Here is a 19,481-nt window from a genome sequence, read left to right as displayed (position 1 = left end):
CAAGACGAGGAAACCCGGACAGCGATTGGTCAGAGTGGCCGCCACTCGCCCAGCCCCAGCCCCGGAGCCCAGCCCCTTTCCCTCCCGGCGGGCCTTGCGCGCGGCAAGATGGCGGCGCCCAGGCGGTGGCGGTCCTGAGGTGGTGCGGGTGGCCATGGCTCTGGCGTCGGGGCCCGCCCGGAGGGCTCTGGCCCGGCCGGGGCGGGTGGGCCTCGGGGGCTCGGCGGTGCCGAGCCGCGGCGCGTACGAGTGGGGCGTGCGCTCCACGCGGAAGCCGCCGCCGGCGCCCTTGGAGCGCGTGTACGAGATCCCGGGGCTGGAGCCCGTGACGTACGCGGGGCGGCTGCACTTCGTGCCCGGGCTGGCGCGGCCGCGCTTCCCGCGCTGGGAGCCGGTCGGGGCGGCCCCGCGCTTCCGCCGCCCGCCGCCGGCGCACGAGCACCCGCTGCACCGCGAGCGCCCGTGCCACGTCTTCCACCAGCGCTGCCGCCTGCTGGAGGGTGAGCGGCCGGGCCGGGGTCCGCGGGGGCCCGGGGGAGGCGCGGGCAGGGCTCGGGCGGCTGGAGGGTCAGCCGGGGGTCCGATCCTTGTGTTTTATTTTATTTTTGGCAAGGGGGAAAACAAGTCTTCACTTCTTAGTTTCTTGGGCTGCACCCCGAAGTGCTCAGGGCAGACTCCCCGCCCCGGGCTCGGGGTGCTCCCCGGTACGGTGCTCAGGGGACCAGGAGGGGCCAGGGCTCCTGCCTGCCTGCAAGCCCTCGGCCCTTGGCATTCTCGGGCACAGGCTGCAGCCTCGTGCCAAAGTACCTCGCGGTGGTAGACGGAAGAGAACTTCCCTTGGCCCCGGACACCAACACAACCTGTGCTGTGCTTTATTGCCACGTTATTTTCTGTTCCTGCCGTTGTCCGGAACCTAACCCTGCAGTGGCGGTGCGCCTGTTCAGTTATTCCAGAGACCAGTTAGGAGCCATACGTCTTATCCATTTTCAGATTTAAGGTCTGGGCAGAACTCAGATTCCGCCACTCCCAGGCTGAGTGCTTTTCTGCTGCACCATAAGTTACATTCTTTTTCTTTTTTTTTCTGCTTTTTGGGTCATACCCCTGATGGTGATCAGGAGGACCTTATGGGATACCTGGGAATCGAACCCAGGTCAGCTGCGTGCAAGGCAAACGCCCTACCCGCTGTGCTATTGCTCCAGCCCCTATAAGTTACGTTTCTAAATCATTGTATTTCTGATGTTCACGAGCCTTAAAGAGACAAGTCTTCCTCGTGGCTTGCAGAGGAAGATCTGTGTCTGAGTCAGGGGTGTTTCCCAGTTGGGATGCCACCCGGCTTGCCAGCCAAAGCAGACACCAGCCCTCTGCTCAGCTGTAAGCAGTCCGGGAGAGAAATGATACCAGGCTTCCGGGAGTGGCGCCTTGCTGTGCCCGCCTTTCCCTTAAGGACACGAGGCTTAGCGGAAAGTGGAAGTATGGATTCATCCATCCTACCAAAATTGCTGGGGTAAACTACTACATAAAACCTAAGCAAGCTCGGACCCCGGGGCCCACACCTTACACAGGAGGTCTGTTTGGGCGGCGGGCAGGGGGAGGGTGCCGGTTAATAGCAGTGATCAGTGATCTAGGTGTCGGGTTTTGTTTTCTTTTTCTTGTTTTTTTTTTTTGTGTTTTGGCCACACCTGGTGGTACTCAGGACTTGCTCCTGTCAGTGCTCAGGGATCCCTCCGGGAGGGGCTCAGAGGCCCGTATGCCGTATTGGGAGTTGAACCGCATGTAAGGCAGGAGCCTTGCCCCCCGGCCTGTCTCTCTCGTCCAGGATCTAGGTCTTGGCAGGTTCACGCCGGGTGACCCGTCCCTGTCCAGGGCTGAACCCGGTGGGCAGTAAGGCAGACCCTCCGCTGCCCATGCAGCCACGCTGGCGGCTGTGTGAACGCTCCTTTGGCGTGCACGCGCTCTCCCGGTGGCTGTGGCCCCCAAGGGAGGCCTCTGCCACGCTTGGCTCTCAGCCCTGGCTCTGCAGGTGTCCCAGAGCGGGGACCCCATTGCTCGGCTGAGGCGGCCTCCCGGCGGCTCGCGGCAGGCTTGAGCGTCTCCTCCTGAGTCGTCCACCCTGGGTCCCTGTGAACTGCCCCGCAGGTGTCAAGCAGGCCCTGTGGCTGACCAAAGCCAAGCTGATCGAGGGCCTTCCCGAGAAAGTGCTGGGCCTGGCGCGAGACCCCAGGAACCACCTCGAGGACCAGGACGCGCGTGTCCTCAACGCCATCGCCCACGCGCGCCTCTGGCACTCCACCGAGGACACGCCCAAGAGGAAGACCTACTGGTGAGTCTCTCCCGAGCCGGGGCTCCCCGGGGCCCGCGCGGCTGCTCTCCGCCGCTGACCCTGCCTTCGCCCTGTGCCCGCAGCCCCGTCCTCGTGGACAGTCTCACCCAGCTGTGCAAGTCGCAGATTCCCAGGCACCCTGCCCTGGCCCGCCGCGCCTTCGCACACGGCTCCTCGCTCTCCGCCACCTGGGATCGAGGTTGGTCACCGAGCGCTCCGGAAAGTCTGTTCTCCCAGCCTGGACGCGGTCCTCCCGCCTGCTCGCAGCCCTCCTCCCGCCGGCCCTCCGCGATCCCGGTCCTGTGCTCTCGGCACGCCCGGGCCTCCCTCCCCAGAGCTCGGCCCGGCCCCGCTCTCGAGGGTGCTGGCCAAGACTGGTCACTCACCCCTGTTTGTTGATGTCTACAAGTGCCCCAGAGGTGACAGGAAGGGAGCGAGAAGGCACCGGCACCTAGCACCCAGCACCCAGCACCCGGCACCCTCTGCCCGCACGAAACTTGGGTCTGGTCGCAGGTGCCCGTGAGTGAATGCTTTCTCTTTTCTCTCTCCCACTCCCTCCCTCTCTCTCTCTCTGTCCCCCCCCCCCCCCCCGTCTCCCCCTCCCTCTCCCTTCCTCCCTCTTCCCATCCCCCCATCTCTCCCCCTCCTCCCTCTCTCCTTTCGGTTTTGGGCCCTACCCGGCAGTCCTCAGGGCTTCTCGCTCTGTGCCCAGGGACTCGAGGTGCCGTACGGATACTGGGATTGAACCCATGGTGCAAGGCCAGCGCCCTCCCCGCTTGCTCTTCTAGATTCTGCTCGCACAGCTGTGGAGGCTCTCTTCTGAAGAGCCCGCCTCTGACCACTCCCTTGCCTGCTGCCCTCTGGCTCCTAGAGCCGAACCTGTGGGGGGCAGCCCACACCCCTCTGATCTGCCCCCCGCCCCCCCAATTAGCTTTCTGGTTTCTGCTCCTGCCCTGCCTTCCTGTTAGCCAGTTGGCAGGTTTTCGGCTTTTGGTTTTAACTGGGGAGTGAGGGGCTCAAGCTTCTCTACCCCCAGACCTTTGCGTGTGCTGTGCTTCTGTCTGGGCTGCTCTCCCTGGCTCCCCTCGTGCTCCTGGAGACTCCGCTCAGGCGCCTCCTCCCTGACCGCGGGCTGAGGCGCTCTCTGGCCGGTTCCTACCCCGGGGCCTGTTGCACTCGTGTGATTCCGAGCTGCCCTTCTGTCTTGGTCCACGGAACTAACGGTCTCCACCGGGCGGCCGCGCCAACTCAACTGGGGGTTGGTCGTGGGTGAATGAGGGCCGATGCCCGAGCATTTCCGGAGGGGGTTGGGGAGCGTGGGGTTCCCCTGGGGGTATCTTGAGGTGTTCAGGACGTTGTGGTCAGGTTTGTCCCGCTGCCCCGAGTGTGGGCTCCCTGGCCCCTCGACGACAGTCACTGGGCCTTGTTGATAGAGGGCTCCCTGACCCGTCCGGGCTCGCCTGGAGCTGAGCCCCGCTCTGGCGCCGTTGGTGCAGGCTGTGGGGTGAGAGCCCCGGGTTAGCCGACGGCCGGGCGCGTCCGTCCGCACAGATGAACCTCGAGGAAGCCCTGGCCGGCTGCTGTGGGGCGCGGGGCGTCAGCACAGAGAAAGGGTGTGCCCCAGACAACAGTGTCGCCCTTTTACAGTGCAGGGGAGGGGTGGGAGGACTCAGGCCGGGCCCCTGGCCCGCAGCCCCTGCCTCTGCAGCTCACCCCGCCTGGGGAGATTGTCCAGGCCCGCCGCGGTCAGTGCCCGCCTGTTCCCGAACACGCTGCTTCTCTGGGGGCCGGCCTTGCTGATGAGTGCAGTGGCCGCCGGGGTCTGGTCTCCTGCTGCTCAGGCCTCAGGTCACTCTCTGTCCCTCCCTCTTTCCCACAGACACCTGTCACTGAAGGGCATTTCCCTGGAGTCGGCCCTGCTGGGCCGTTGCAGGTGCTATTCCTCCTTTTTTTTCCCTGTTTTAAAAATTTTAAATTGCTTATATTAGACTAGCTGTTTAAAAAGTTCTTAATCATTTGCTCCTTGGAAATTTTTCACTGTCCTGGGCTGGAGTGATAGCACAGCGGGTAGGGCGTTTGTGTTGCACGCGCCCGACCCAGGTTTGATTCTTCCGCCCCTCTTGGAGAGCCTGGCAAGCTACCCGTGGTGTATTCGATATGCCAAAAATAGTAACAAGTCTTACAATGGAGACGTTACTGGTGCCCGCTAGAGCAAATAGGTGAGCAGCGGGATGACAATGATACAGTGATTTTCATGAAGTTGTTCACAGTAGTTTATTACGTTCAGTATTTCAGTACCAATCCCACCACCATCACACCTTCCCACCAGCATTATTTTGAATTTTCCCACCATCACTGAAGCCCGCCCAACGGGCAGATGCTAGATAATTTATTTTGTATTGCTTGTTATGAATAGCATGAGGTGTCACGCGGCTGCACACTCCTGGAATTCTAAAATTTTTAATTATTAGGATCCGGAGGTATCTCTGCAGCGAGCTGCTCGGTTCCGAGATGACTGAGTCTCTGGATCATGGCCGTTAAGGCGCTTAAGTGGCACCCGAGGCAGTTCGTGGGCGTGACAGCCAGGACCCCGTAGGTGCGGGGAGACAGGAAGGGACACCCTGTTCCCAGCTCCTTGAGGTCTGGAGTTTGCTGTCACTGGTCCCGTGTATACCTGGGTTTTTCACTGGGTTCTGGAAGTTTGCGGCCGCCAGGATTCATGGGGGCAGGTGGAGGGATGACGCCCGCTCCCCTCTGAGGGCCTGCCTCGAGTCTGGAGGCGTCTGTGCAGCAAACTGCTTGGTTTCGGGATTCATTTCTGAGTGTCTTGCCTTCCTCCTTTGGTCTGTCGGGTTTGGGGTGCTTGGGGACCAGGGGTGCCAGGGGTGCTCTGAGCTGTCTCCGGGCCTGCCGTCTCTCCTGGCCGGGAACGTTGGCCTCCCTTTTCTTTGCCAGCAAACCCTCACCCGGTTGGCCGTCGGGAGATCCTGGGTAATGTCTGGAGATGGTTCGGGTTCCCCTGACCTGAGCCAGTGTTGGTGGGGGGAGAAACTCCCTTGGTGAGCGGAGACTGGGGGTGCCCAGGACAACCTTCCCGAAGGATTTCTGGTCCCAGATGGGACCGGGCCAAGCCTGGCCCTTGAGTCTCGTTGAGAGCAGAGAAAAGTCTTGTCTCTGGTCCCCAGTTCGAGCCGTGGACCCACAGAGGCCAGCAGCCCTCAGAGTCGTTGAACAGGGGCGCAGGCGGTGGGTGCACGGCTAGTATCCTGGTGAGAGCGGCAGGATTAACCCTTTCTCCCCGAGTTGGGTTTTTGCAGTCAGGCTGGGCAGGCTTGGGGAATGTGGCCGGGACCAGCGCCCCCCAGGGTGGGTGCTCAGCTATCCAGGGGTCAGTCATAGTCTCGGGGCAACTCAGGGGTACTTCCTGTTGGCTCACTTAAAGGAGGTGGATTTCCAGGGGGCTGCTGAGTGACTTCCCCCACCGCCACCCCGGAAAGAGGTTGACGGTCCAGATGGGTTTGAGGACTCCGCGTTCAGCTCTGCTGAGCAAAGGTCAGACCAGGCGGGACTGATGGCTTCTCTTCCCCTCTAGAGTCCATTCTCCTCCAGGTCCACGGGACGAGCGGCGCCCGACTGTATGCCAAGGACCCCCTGCCCCCCATCGCCTCCAGGGAGGAGGTCGAAGCTACCAAGAATCATGTTCTCGAGACCTTCTACCCCATCTCCCCCACCATCGGCCTTCAGGAGTGCAACCTCTACGATGTGGCGGATGACGCAGGTGAGGGGCCGGCATGGAGAAGGCCGGGCCTCCCCTGGGCTGGTCCCCTCCCAGGCTCGGTGGAGGGGGGCTGCAGCAGCCCCGGGAGCCAGAGATGGGTAACCCCCATCTTCTGGGTCAGGGAGCAGACTCGGGGAGACGCCGCGATCGACTCGGGCCGACACTCTCCGTGTCCGAGAGGCAGCTCTGCCGTGGCACAGGCCTTGCTCTTTGCCAGTGGGGTGGGACTTAGGGGCCACTCCCGGTGATACTGGGGCTCACGCCCAGGGCTGCCATTTGAGCCATCTGCCCGGCCTCTATCAGAGTTGTAGTGGTGGTCTTTTTTTTTGGGGGGGGAGGAGGGTTCGAGTCACACCCAGTGGCTTACTCCTGGCTCGGTGCTCAGAATGACTCCTGGCGATGCTTTGGAGCGCATATGGGATGCGGGGATCAGCCCCCGGCGTGCAAGGCCAGTGTACCTCTCTCTGGCCGTCTGGGCGGGCTTCTGTCCTTGCGCTCAGCGTTCTCGTCCCTCGCAGGCCCTTTGGACGCTGCCCCCTTTCTGTGCGCCCTGGACTCTGGCCACTCCTTCTAGGGCTGGGGCTGCCCCGCAGACCAGCAAGGGTGCTTTTCAGACTCCGCCGAACCAAGCCCCCAGCCCCCTCGCCAGACCGGGACTCAGGTGTCAGCCTTGACCACCCACTGTCCCTGCTGTCCACTTCATCACTCCAGGCAGAAGTGGTGGCGGCACCATGGGCCGAGTCTCACAGCTGCGGCCAGGTCAGCGCAGCCTGTGGCCGTGGCCTCCCGGCTGGCCGCCCGTCCTGGCAGGTTCCTGGGACACAGGCCTGATCCCGCCTCCCGTGCCCACCTTCCTGTCCTGGCGGGTGGAGCCGGACCCCGTGTTGGTCACAGGAGCCCGCCTGTCTGGCCGGGCTCCTCTCTGGGCCCCGTCCTCGACTTCTCCCTCTCCCCGGGCCTGTCTTGCCTCTGCTCACCCCTTGCCTTCTGGGCCAGCCCTGCTGGTGCTCAGGGCTCACCCCTGGTGGGGCTCGGGGAACCCTACTGGGCGCCGGGGATGGAACCCGAGTTGGTCATGTGCAAAGTAAGCGCTCTACCTGCTGTCCCATCGCTCCAGCCCCCGTACTATATTTCTTTTAAAAATAGTGGCCACAAGGGGCTGGAGCGATGGGACGGCAGGTAGGGCATTGGCCTTGCACGCGGCCAGCCCGGGTTTAGTCCCCAGCACCCATATGGTTCCCCAAGCACCGCCAGGAGTAATTCCTGCGTGCAGAGCCCGGAGTTACCTCTGAGCACCGCCGGGGGTGGCCCAGAGAGCAATAAAACAAAAGTGATCTCAGGAGCCCAGTGGTGGCCCCGAGTGCTGGGTGCCGGGTGGACCCCACAGCCGCAGGCCCTTGTGGGGATCTGCCAGTCCAGTTGGCGTGACCCCAGGCCTCCTAGCCTCCAGCCAGACTTAGTGACTCTGGATTTCAAGTTGTCTTTGTCGTGAGTGTGAGAGCGAGACGCTGGGTCAGCCAGCACGCAGGAACCACCCTTGGGGGGTTGGCCGAGTCCAGACCCGGGTTCTGCCGGCTCCCTCCCTCCTGTGGGCTCTGTCAGCCTGCGGGTGAGTGGACGTGGCCGGGCTGGGCCCTCCCCCGAGCGCAGGCAACTGACTCGAGGCCTCAGGGCTGGCTGGTTTGTCCTCGGCAGCCTGCACCGCCTTCTGTGTGCCCGCAGGGTTCCGGGAGGGTTATCCTTACCCCCACCCGCACACGCTGTACTTCCTGGAGAACGCCAACGTCCGGCCTCGGCGCTTCCAGCCAGACCAGCTGCGGGCCAAGATGATCCTGTTTGCCTTTGGCAGCGCCCTGGTGCAGGCTCGGCTCCGCTACGGGGTACGTGAGTAGCTCTGCGTGGGGGTCTCCCGCTGCCTCCCGCCCCGTGGAGGTGGCCTGGCAGGCCCTCCCGGGGTGTCACCGTGCCCCTCGGCGTTCACTGGGGTCTGCTCTGTGGGTGCCCTGGCGGGGCTCAGCCTCTCCCAGCACTGCGTGGGGACAGGCGTGGCACCGCGGGCCTGGGGCTCTCAGTCTCTTCCACCGCTGCCCCTGCTCGGTCACGTCGGACCCCAGACGGAGACAGGACCCTGATGGGCCCTGGGGCTCTGTTCGGTGGTCGCCGGGAGCCCGAGGCCAGGTTGCCCAAGGCCAGGGAGCCTGCCCCGGAACCAGACGGGGCCGAGTGTCGAGAGTCAGAGCTCTCCAGGCTGGGAGGAGTGCAGGCGGGCGACGTGCAGGCTGGCATGGCTGGGGTCCACGTCCGGTCCCCACACCACCTGCCCCCTCCCCTCTGCACTGGCCCCTGAGCACTCGAGAGACCTCCCACCTAAAAAGAAAGAAAGAAAGAAAAGAAAGCACCAAAAAACAAAGGCCTGGGAGCAGAGGCTCTGGAGGTTGTTGGCGTGGGAGCACCAGCCCCTTTGGTCAGGGCTGGGTGGGGGTAGAGGGTTCTGCAAGCCTCAGGCCTCCTGAAGGGTGATGCAGAACGGTCCCTTTCTGTGGGCAGGGCGGGGGCTGTCCCGAGGAGGGGGCGCAAGCACCCTGTCTGAGGAGGGGAGCACTCACTGGAGGATGGAGAGCATACCCTTCCTGGGGAGGGGGAGCACTCACATTGGAGCATGGGGAGTGGGGGCATGTCTTTTCTGGGGAGAGGGAGCACTCACCCTGTCTGAGGAGGGGGAGCACTCACTGGAGGATGGAGAGCATACCCTGCCTGGAGAGGGGGAGCACTCACATTGGAGCATGGGGAGTGGACACACACTGACTGTGGAGGGGGAGGACTCACCCTCTCTGGGGAAGGGGAGCACTCACTGGGGATGGGGAGGACCCAGAGGTTCAGGTGGGCCAAGAAGCGTCCGGGTGACAGAAGCTGGGGCGGGCAAGCCTGGCGCTGAAGCGGTTAATCCGGGTCTGCTCGCTTCGTCTCCCTGCTGGAGAACCCAGGTACCTCGTCCAGAGTCAGCACCGCTGTGACCCGCCTTCCTGTCCGTCTCTGTCCCTGACGCTCGGAGGGCCGGGGTCGCATAGGGGTGGGTGGGGGAGCAGCAGGGGGAGCCCAGTCCCTGGCAGCCCCGCCCCCACTTCGGGCAGAGAGTCCCGTGCCAGGCTTGTGGGCACGCCTGTGCCAGCTCCTGGCAGTAACGCCTGGGGAGGCCCTGCCGCTAATTGCTGCCCGGCGGGGGGAGGAGAGCGTCCCCGCCCCGCCAGGTCCAGTTATTCCTGGGGATGTGAAGTTGAGCAATTATGGGAAGAGTCTCCGTGTAAAAGGTAAAATTGCTGAGAAATTTATGTACTACCTGCAGTTTTATTGATCTGCAGAGAGAGATAAGAGTCAATACGGAATTCTCAGCCAACGCTTAGAGGTACTTTCCTCTTTATTTATTTCTCCTGCCGCCGAGAGCAGGTGTGTCTGAGGCCAGCAGCCCCGCGTGGCCGCACCAGGGGCTGACTCCGGCCGGGAGCAGAGGCGGGCTGCACCTGGGTCGGGGGCTCGGCGCTGCGGGCCTGCCGGGGGCAGCTCTGTCACCGCCGGGCTGCCCCGGCGTGGCCCGTGAGCGGTGGGTTTCTCTGCTCGGGGATGCTGTTGGGAGAGGCGACAGCGTGGCTCCGGGGACGGGCGCACTGGGTGTGAGCGGGAGGGGGGTGGCCGGGTCTGGTGGTGTGGCCGAGGGAGCAGTGAGCCGCCCTGTCTGATGGCACTGACAGAGGGCACCTGGAGTGACGGGGAGGGGCATCGCCCTGGCACCCACGGGGGCGGCTAAGTGAATGTCCCCCAGCGGCCCAGGCAAGTACATGAGTGCCACCCGGAGACCCTGATCCTGCCGCCACTGCAGGGGACGCCTCAGCGCAAACCTTGAGCCCGGTCAGGCCTCCATGGGCCCACCAAGGGCACCAGGTGCCAGCCCTGGGGAGCAGGACGGGCGGGGGGCTTCCGAGGTCCAGCATCAGCTCTGTGGGGCCTGGAGACACGTCCTTGACGCAGACTCGGCCCGTGTGCTGCCTCTGCTGTCAGACAGGACGGGAGGCTCGACTCCCACACCCTCCGCCGTCAGACAGGATGGGACGCCTGACTCGTGGGCCCTCTCGGCACCGGCACCTTGACAGTTGGCTCTCGGGCTGATGCCCAGGCGGGTGAGGGGAGCAGGCCGGTCCCATGGCGAGGACTTTGGATAACAGTGGACAGTGGATTGCTCGACGCTGCGGGGACCACAGCTGGCTGTGCTGGAGGCTCAGAGCCGCTCCCGACAGTCTGGTCCACGGCCAGCAGTGCCCCGCCGTGTCAGTGCCCAGGGCCTCGTGTTGCTGGCGAGGGAGCCCAGGGCCTGGCACGTGCCCAGCAGGCGGCCCCGTTGTTCGCTCTCGGGAGGGCTGGCACTCAGCTGCCTCGGCTCCTGCCCTGACCCCCTCGTCCGCCTCCTTGCAGCCCGAGGCCAGGGTTCTGGAGCAGCCGGTGGTGGTGCAGAGCGTGGGCACCGACGGGCGCGTCTTCCAGTTCCTGGTCTTGCAGCTGAACACGACGGATCTGGCCTCCGAGGAGGGCGTCAAGAATCTGGTGTGGCTGGACTCGGACCAGCTCCTCTACAAGCACTTCTGGTGTCGCCCGGTGATCCGGAAGAAGGTGGTTGTGGTGAGTGCTGCCTCCCCGGCTCGTGGTGGACGCAGCTCCTGGAGCCACGCTGGCCTGGGCCTCGGCGCCCAGGGTCGCTGCCCGTCGCCCCCGTCGCCCCTTCTCCCCGGCCTGCCGGCTCCTAGCCCCCCGCCAGCTCCCCGCGGTGCCCACAGCCACGCCTCTCTGCCCCTCGGCCCCCCCCCGCGCCCCCTCCTGCCTGTCTCTGTCCTGGCATCCACGCTTATCCCCCCGGGGCCCCCTCTGACCCCGCGCCCCACATCCAGCTCCATTGAGTGCTGGGGACGGTGGGCTCCCTTTCCCTCACTGCCCACCGACACGGGTTTCTCTCCAGCAGATCGGGCCCCAGGCACCTTGGGGTGGGGCCTGTGGCTGTGCTTTTGCTCATTTCCCACTGTGGAGCCGGAGCGTGACTTGGTCACGTTCCTTCTCCCGCCGGCCCCGACTGACCGTCCAGGCCTCTCCCCTCGGCTGTGGGCAGTTCTCGTGAGAATGTCCAGGGCCGGGGCCGTATGCCGCAGAAAGGGTGCTTGCCCGGCGCATGGCCGACCTGGGCTTGAGCCCCGGCACCCCTGTGTGCTCCCCCGAGCCAGGAGTAGACCCTGAGCATCTCAGGGTGTGGCCCCAAACACACAGAAGTACTCCTAATAGGACGTCAGTGCTCGGCCCCAGGAGACGGCAGGATTGGGGCCAGGGCTCCTCCTCTCTTCGCTCAGCGCTTGTCCCCCCTAACCCTGTCCCCTCCAGGCCCGCCTGGCCTCCGTCTCCCCACTTCCCCTGGGGCCCCATGCGTGCTGGTCTCAAGCCTTCTGCACCCCCCCTGGACTTGCCCCTGAGGCTCTTCATTTGTCCATTCGTCCTCCTGTCCCGGGGCCAGTGCCGCAGTTGTTTCCTCCCTGCTTTCCTTTGCTGCTCCCAGCCTCGCCGGAGGCCTCCACCTTGTGCGGTCACTCCCACTCGGGGCCCGAGTGGAGGAGCCACGTTCAGGCTGCCCCTCGGGCTTCAGCCTGGACACGGGCCCCGCCCAGAGATAAGGTGCCCGCTGTGGGCGGTGGCGTGAGGGCGGGATCCGCGTCGCAGGGGTGGACGGGGCAGCAGACACTGGGGCGAGGGGGGCGGGCAGCAGTGTCCAGGCAGCAGGAGACCGGCCAGAAGTGCCTGGGTGCTGTGTGACCTCTGCAGCCGGACCCCGATGCGCCTACTCAGTCTGTGAGGCCCCCCCGCCACGCCCACTCCCCTGGTCCGAGGACCCCCGCCATGCCCACTCCCCTGGCCCGAGGACCCCCGCCGCGCCCACTCCCCTGGCCCGAGGACCCCCACCGCGCCCACTGCCCTGGCCCGAGGACCCCCGCCGCGCCCACTCCCCTGGTCCGAGGACCCCTGCCGCGCCCACTGCCCTGGCCCGAGGACCCCCGCCGCGCCCACTGCCCTGGTCCGAGGACCCCCCCCCTCGCCGCGCCCACTCCCCTGGTTTCCACTCTTGGTGGGCATTTGAGGCTGCTGCCCAGGCCTCACCGCCGAGCCTAATGGGCCGTCTTCTTTCCAGGAACCCGTTGGGCCGGTTGATTTCCAGCCAGAGACCTTCAGGAAGTTTCTAGCCCTGTATCTGCATGGCGCTGTGAGCCCCGACGTCACCCCCTGAGGAGCCGCGTCCTGGGCCTGGTGGGGTCTCTGACAGTAGAGCAATAAAGGGCCCTGCAGCTGGTGGTTGGTGTGAGGGTGCCGTGGGGAGGGGCCCCTGGAGTATCACACACACACACACACACACAAACAAACACACACACACACACACACACACCCTGCCCCTGCCCCTGGAGTATCACCACACACACACACACACAAACAAACACACACACACACACCCTGCCCCTGGCGTATCGCCACACGCACACTGGGCTAGTCCCTGCGCCGTGCCAGCCCCTGGGAACGCCGGCCGTGTGCCGGCACTGCCGCGGGCCACACCACGTGCGCGGCGCCTGCAGGAAGCAGCAGAGCAGCGCGAGCTTGGGAAAGGCCACGGGGGCAGCGCTGGGCCGCGGAGACCGGGCTTGGCTCCCGCCGGGCCTCCGCAGGCCCCTGGCCGTCCGTGGCCGAGCACCAGCAGGAGCTGCCCGAGCCCTGGCTGCTCCCGTCACCAGGCTCGCTGGGGGCCCTGCGTGGTGGTGGCAGCGTAGCTCCAGGTGGGCGCGCGGGCCTGGCATGCCAGGGGCCTGGGCTCACAGGTGCGGCCCGAGGCCCCAGGCAGGTCCTGTGAGAACAGGCGCCTTCTGTCGGCCTCACGGGGCAGCGGCCCGGCTGCCTGGCGGGGGGCACGACCTGCCCGTCTGCTGGTGCCGCGTCCTTGCTCGGTGGCCAGCGGGTGAGCCCGCCAGCTCAGCATCGGTAACCTCCCCGTGGAACTGCTGAGTCAGAGACTTGGAGCGCTCGAGGTGGGTGTGCTCGGGGCTGGCGGAGGCCGCGGTCATTCTTGGCCAGGGCTGGCGAGGGCTGGTGAGGCGGGGGCCGGGAGGCCTGCAGGAGAGTGCGCCCGGGCCGGGGGCTGGGGGCCAGACCCCCTCAGCGAGGCTGGCCCTGGCCGTGCTGGCCGGCCTGGCCACCCAGGGCCCTCTCCTGCCCTAGGTTCTGAGCTGCCGGGTGAGGGGCCTGGGGTTGGTCTCACCGCTGCCTGGCTCACCCTCGGCTGGCCGGGCTGTGGGGGGGAGGGACCGCCCTGGCCTGGTCTCGGGACGGCAGGCTGGACACTGCTGCTCATGCTCACGTGCCCGGCCGGCCCGGGACCTCCCCCAGGCCTCTCCCGGCGACTGGCCTCCCTCAGAGCCCGGATGCCCTCGGGGCCAGCCATGTCGGGCTCAAGCAGGTTGGTTGGGCCTCGCCCGTTGTCCTGGGGACTAACTCTTGGTCCTGTGCTCAGGGATCCCCCTTGAGGGCTGGGGGGCCAGATGGGGTGCTGAGGGTCGGACCTGGGTTGGCCACGTGCCAGGCGACCACTGCCTGGCGGTACTGCGGCTCTGATTTGGCCGGGGTTCTCCGAAACTGGGCCTCCCTGGGGCCTCAGGCCGAGTCCCCTACTTCCTCCTTGGAGACGGAACCGACTCCTCAGCACGGGCCTGACCTGGGGCCTGCTGCATGGCTGCTGGATGCCTGCCCTGCCCGGCACCTTACCCCCAGGGCCCTGGGGTAGAGGTGGCGACAGAGAGGGAGGGGGCACGAATACACCTGGGAGCCCTGACACAGGGGCGGGCAGGGGCACGGCGGGCAGGGGCACGGCAGGCAGGAGCACGGTGGGCGCCCTGGAGACTGCACAGCCGGGAGTCCCGGAATAGGAGCTGCCAACTGTGTCCCACGGGCAGCTCCTGAGTACCAGGAAGCTTCTTCTCAGCCCCCAGGGAGGGACGCTGGGTCTCTGGGGGCCCCGGGGGAGTGGCCAGAGAGGGAAGAGATGTGCTGGCTCTGAGCAGCGCCCCCACCCCCTGCAGTGCTCACGGGGCGGTACCAGCACAGACGGGGTGGGCGGCTGAGAGCTGAGGAACCCTGGGGGTCAGGGTGACTCGGTTTCTGTCCCCTTTGCCCCTGACCTAGAGCCCCTTGCCCAGGGCCCCTCCCGCGAAGGCCCTCTCAGGAGGAAGGGTCCTGGGGCCAACCGCTTTCTCAGGCCTCCAGGGTGGAGCCACACCAAAGGGGTGGGGTAGAACCGGAGGCTCCCCACAACAGTGCTCTCAGGGGCGGCCCCATGACTCAAAAGTAGAGAAACAGTTTCACCCGCTTGGCCAAGTGACGACAGAACAAGGTTCGGGCCCAGGGGGTGGTTCAAAGGGCTGAGTCGACACTTTGCATACAGGAGCCCTGGACTGGGACCCCACATGCTCCCCAGAGCACCTCCAGGCCAAATGAAATGCCTCTGCTACCCCAGGGGAAAGTATGTAGCAAGGTGGGGTACAGGGGTGACTAACCCCCACAGAACACCTGCCGGGTGCAGGCAAAGGAGTGCCGGCACAGTGCCCGCACAGGAGCCTCTGGCCAGGCCTCGGCGAGCCCTGGGCCCTGGGCAGTGTTTGCACTTACAGAGAGAGAGAGAGAGAGAGAGAGTGTGTGTGTGTGTGTGTGTGTGTGTGTGTGTCGGGGAGGCTTGTGTCCTTGAGTTCACACCTAGCTCCAGGCAAGTTGGAGTCTTTTTCTTTTTTTTTTTTTTTATTTTGGTCACACCCGACAATGCACAGGGGTCACTCCTGGCTCTGCACTCAGGAATCACTCCTGGCGGTGCTCAGGGGACCATATGGGATGCTGGGAATCGAACCCGGGCTGGTCGCGTGCTGTGCTGTCACTCCAGCCCCAGGCAAGTTGGAGTCTTTTAAAGAGATTTTATTTGCTATTGTTTGGTTTGGGGCCATGCTCGGGGGTTCCTCCTGGTCCTGGCTCAGGAACTGCTCCTGGCGGTGCCGTGGGCTGCGAGGGACCGAGCCTGGGCCAGCTGTCGCCCTGCCTGCTGCTCCGGCCCCCACCAGCCGGATTTTCAGTGGCTAGTAGACAGGCCTGGTGGGGTCGCGGCTGTGAAGAGGAAGGTGCAGGGGCCCCTGCGGGCCAGGGGACACTGCAGGGCTGACTGAACAGCCTCGCCCCTGCCCCCCTGCTCCCTCTAGGCCTCTCCCTGCTTCTTCCCCAAGAGCCCCAGCCCAGCCCTTGGCCGTCTCTCTCTGGCCTCCGGGGCTCTGCCAGAGGCACCGTGCACACGCCAAGGCCGGCTCCCACCCCCACCCGCCTACCTGACCTGCAGGGTCACCCCCAGTTTGCCCCTGGAGCTCCGAGGGGAGCCTCCCTCCCTGCAGTCCACCCCCGCCTGGCCTAAGGCAGCCCTGCCGGCCTTGCCTGGCACGTGGACGCAGGCACTGGTCATAAGGGTCCCAACACCACTCCTTGCTCCAGGCAGGAGCGCGGAGGCACGCCGAGGCTGGGGGTGGGTGGGGGGCACGGCCCAGTCCCTTGGGCGACTCTGGTGCCAATGAGCTGGGGATGGGCTGCTGGCACGTCCGCTTCCCGCCCGCTCCCCCGCCCAGTCCCAAAGCCCCAGCTCCACCCAGCCCAGGGCAGAACCCTCCTGGGAGCTGGGCGTGGGGGGGGGGGGGGGCAGCGGGGCAGAGGCAGAGCAGCCCCAGCGCCCTCGGCCCTTCCCTGGGGGAGGGCAGTGACCCGCAGGTCTGCGGCCACGGCCCCACTCGGGGCTGGACACGCTGCAGCATCCCGGGTGGACGTTCCCTGGAACAGTCAGACGAGCAGCCGCCCCCCCATGCCTGCAACCTTCCCCTCCGGTCCTGAGGGGCACCTGGGCAGGAGTGAGGCCCTCCAAGGGGCAGGAGCGACTCTGGGGGTTGAGCTGCAGCCAGGCCGTGGCCCCCGCCCCGGCATAGGGGGGCTCTTGTCCTAGCTGGGCCGACTCTTACCCCGCCAGCACACTGGTGGGCTCCATGCTACGGCCAGCAAGGCCGGGTGGGTGGGGGACTCTGCAGAGCTGAGGGCCTGGAGTGACGGTACAGCAGGGAGGACGCTGGCCTTGCACGCAGTCGGGTGTGACCCCCTGCACCATGTACAGACCCCAAACAGCAGGATCAAGCCCCGAGCACCACGGGCTGTGGCAGTGGGCGGCCACTCACAGCCTGGCGCTCGTGTCCAAAGGAGTGTGCCGAGGGGGGGAACCCCGGCTGGTAAGGCGGGGTCTTCTAGACCAGCATCCCCCACCTTCCCGGCCCTGCGCCTGGCCCCAGCCCACAGGGCAGAGGCTGGAGGGGGCTGCTCTGACCCCGGTTCTCCAGGAGCCCAGATCGGGGCCCCACAGCCACCAGGGAGGGAGGGGAGCCTGTATCTGGGGCCACACCCGGAGGTGCTCAGGTGCCAGGATCGAGCTTGGGCTGCCCTCAGGGACAGCTGGCCCCCGCTCCCCTCCAGAAGTCAGAGTGACCACGAGCGCCCCTTTGCAGGGGAGGGGTTGGAGGTCGCGCAGGACACAAGGCAGAGGGGGGCTCCGAGGGCCCCTGGAGGCAGGAGTGGCGGTGACGGCTGCTGGTCCTGGCGGGGGCGTCTCTGGCCTGCCAGGCCACAGGGTGCCGACTGGGCTGGCTGACCGGTAACCGGGTCCTCCGAGTCCTCTGGCTCTCAGACCTCCAGGATGCAGCCTGCGGCCGGTTCTCTGAACGTCTCGTCAAACTGCTGCTGTCAAAGCCTTCAACGGCTCCCACTGCCACGGAGGTGAGAAAACCGAACCTGACCCCGAGAGCCAGTCAGGGCGGCTGTGTTTGCCCGGTCCCAGCCCCCCACTCCCTGCAAAGGAGAGCGTCCCCCAGGACTGGGGAAACGATACATCTGCTCCCACAGTCACTGCAACTCTGCAGAGATGCAGAATGGGGGTTCCCGGGGGGGGTCACACCGCACCCCACCGCAGGGAAGTGCCGGGGGTCCCCCACTCAGCCCCACAGCCACCAGGCACCTGGTGGTCAGCACCGGGCACTACCCACCCGTGTTCCCCTCAAACATGGCAGGAAGGGCTGCGGAAAAAAGATGTCCCTTTAATAAAACGTTATTAACATATATCGTACACAAACTACAATGTCTCATAATTACTTTTTTTTTTCCTCTCTTACTTCAGAACCAGACTACAAGGTAAGAAAAACACAGAAACAGCTACGATGTTCCCAATAATCCGCACGAGGTCTTTTTTTCAGGCAGATGGTATGTCACATAATATGATATACATGGATCAGAAAGGGGGGAACGAAGACCAGCTACCGGGGAGGGGGGCGGGGTCAATGTACAAAGAATTGGGGTGTCTTCAGGGCAAGACACACAGATTCCCACCGGGGCGTGGTGAGGTGAGGGGGGCCGGGGGGGCAGGCTCCACTGTGGCGAGGCGGTTTTGGAAAATAAAAACAGGAGCGGAAACAGCGTGTCCGTCTGGTTGGTGGGCCCAGCGCCCACCCCCCACAGCGAGGCCCGGCTCTTCCCGCCAGTCCCCAGCGCGTACAGAGCAGTCCTGGTCCGTAGCCCATCCTCGAGAGAGAAGGAAGGAGAAAGAAAAAAACAGACAGACGGAGAAAGCCCCAACTCCGGCGGCTTCCAGGGCGCAGGTCTGGCCTCCCTGCAGCCGGCGGGGTCCTCGCGGGGGTGCTGGGGCCACAGTCTCCGCCTGGAGGGATCCGGAGAGCGCGCAGGTGGTCCGGCATCTCAGGCCACGGCATGGGGATGTAGTTTGTCACGGGTCCACAGGGTCCAGCTGCGAGCACCCCCGGCCGGGGGGAACCGGGCAAAGCCAGAGCGGGCGACTGCCCGTCCCTGCGCCCGGCCACCTCGGGGGCCGTCCGGGAGCAGCGCGCCCTTCTTCCTTCCCAGAGGCCCCCAGACCCCTGCTGGTCCTCAGTCTGCGGTCCTGGCGGCTGGGCGGGCAGCAGGCAGCCTGGTGTCCGTCTGGGCTGGGCTGGGCTGGGGTTTGGTATTTTTTTTTTTGTCCTTTTCCTTCTTTATTTTTTTGTTGTTTTTTGTTTTTGTTTTTTTTTTTTAAAGAAAAAAAGCAAAGAGGTTGCTGAGGTGGGTGGGGACTTGCTAGAAGCTTCCATTTTAAAAATCACCCCCCCACCCTGAAAAAAACAAAACCTTGAAAACATTGAAAAAAAATATCCAACAACAGTTAAAACCCCAAACGAACAAAACAAAAATAAACCAGGGGGAGGGGGGGAAAAAAAAAAAAAACACACAACGAAAAAGTGTCATGTACATGAAAGGTCCTTCCGGGACAGGCGGGCGAGGGGCTTCCGGGCGGGGACTGAAACGGGTTTTATCTGCGTTCTGTCCTTCATGTTTTATGGAATAAAAAGTTCGGCCTTTTTATTGCATGAAACTCGAGTTGGGGAGGTGGGGGAGTGAAGAGGGCGGGGGCGCAGGGAGACGCCCCCCAGCTCCTGGGAAACACCTCACGTCTTCTTGCATAATTTCTGGCATCTTCCCGCCTGCAGAGCCGCGTCTCTCAGCGTCTCGGAGAAGAGGGGTCACACACTCATCGTCATGCTCGGGGAGTACTGCGGGAGGAGCACAGGAGGGTGAGCAGGCGGGCGGGGCCCCCGCACCACCCGGCACAGTGCCCCCCGCCACCCCCCCCACGTGGTGCTGGGGCAACAGCCAGCCCGGGCTCTCATCACAGTGAGCCCGGCCAGGTCCTCTGCACCAGGCCCCCGAAACTCACAGGCTCTGGGACCCTCTTCCCTGGACAGGGGAAACAAACCCCAGACACCGTGGCCTGGTCAGTCAGAGCCGAGGCCCTGGACCTGCAGGCAACCCCGGGAGGCCCTGGCCCCCTGCCCCCGGGAGGAAGGTAAGAGGCCCCTGGCCGCCCCAAGGGGGACGGTAAGAAGTTCGCATCTGGGGTGTGGAAATAGCTGAGGTGACGGGACCAGGATGGCCCGAAAGAAACAGTCCCAGGTCTGGGGAAGACACGCTGACACGCGTGGGGACAGAGGGGGTCTGGGAGGAGGGCCCAGGGGGATCCAGGAAAACAGCAGGAAGGGATTGGGAGGGCAGTGGAGGGTCCTGGGAGCACTGAGGGGGGGCCCAGGAGCACTGAGGGGGGCCTGGGAGCACCGAGGGGGGTCCAGGAGCACCGAGGGGGGCCCAGGAGCACTGAGGGGGACCGGGGAGCATGATGGGGGTCCGGGAGCCTGTTACAGAGGGGGCCCTGCA

At 65.0% G+C, this 19,481-nt stretch overlaps 2 protein-coding genes across 4 annotated transcripts in view; one reads left to right on the top strand and one right to left on the bottom strand.

Moving 5' to 3' along the window:
* The first annotated feature begins 87 nt into the window (after window positions 1–87).
* MRPL37 (mitochondrial ribosomal protein L37) lies at window positions 88–18,305 on the top strand. 2 transcript variants are annotated; one of them, XM_055137721.1, is made up of 8 exons: window positions 88–500; window positions 2,137–2,320; window positions 2,404–2,519; window positions 5,913–6,098; window positions 7,821–7,978; window positions 10,563–10,766; window positions 12,313–13,195; window positions 16,851–18,305. In XM_055137721.1, exons 1-7 carry the CDS (start codon window positions 155–157, stop codon window positions 12,406–12,408), a joined length of 1,290 nt encoding a protein of 429 aa, XP_054993696.1. In that variant the 5' UTR covers window positions 88–154; the 3' UTR covers window positions 12,409–13,195; window positions 16,851–18,305. The 2 variants fall into 2 exon arrangements, with proteins under 2 accessions (XP_054993696.1, XP_054993695.1); XM_055137720.1 differs by having other exon boundaries at window positions 16,736–18,305.
* SSBP3 (single stranded DNA binding protein 3) overlaps window positions 17,444–19,481 on the bottom strand; it is a 119,793-nt gene continuing 117,755 nt past the window's right edge. For both annotated transcript variants that reach the window (XM_055137722.1, XM_055137723.1), the window contains one exon: window positions 17,444–18,823. In XM_055137722.1, coding sequence (XP_054993697.1) covers window positions 18,794–18,823 — 30 coding nt within the window. In that variant the 3' untranslated portion in view covers window positions 17,444–18,793. The remainder of the gene's footprint in view (window positions 18,824–19,481) is intronic.

Source organism: Sorex araneus, chromosome 5 (genome assembly GCF_027595985.1).
Source record: "Sorex araneus isolate mSorAra2 chromosome 5, mSorAra2.pri, whole genome shotgun sequence".
Classification (NCBI taxonomy): Eukaryota; Metazoa; Chordata; class Mammalia; order Eulipotyphla; family Soricidae; genus Sorex; species Sorex araneus.
Note: the sequence above shows the minus strand (reverse complement) of the source record. Positions and strands in the feature narration are given on the sequence as shown.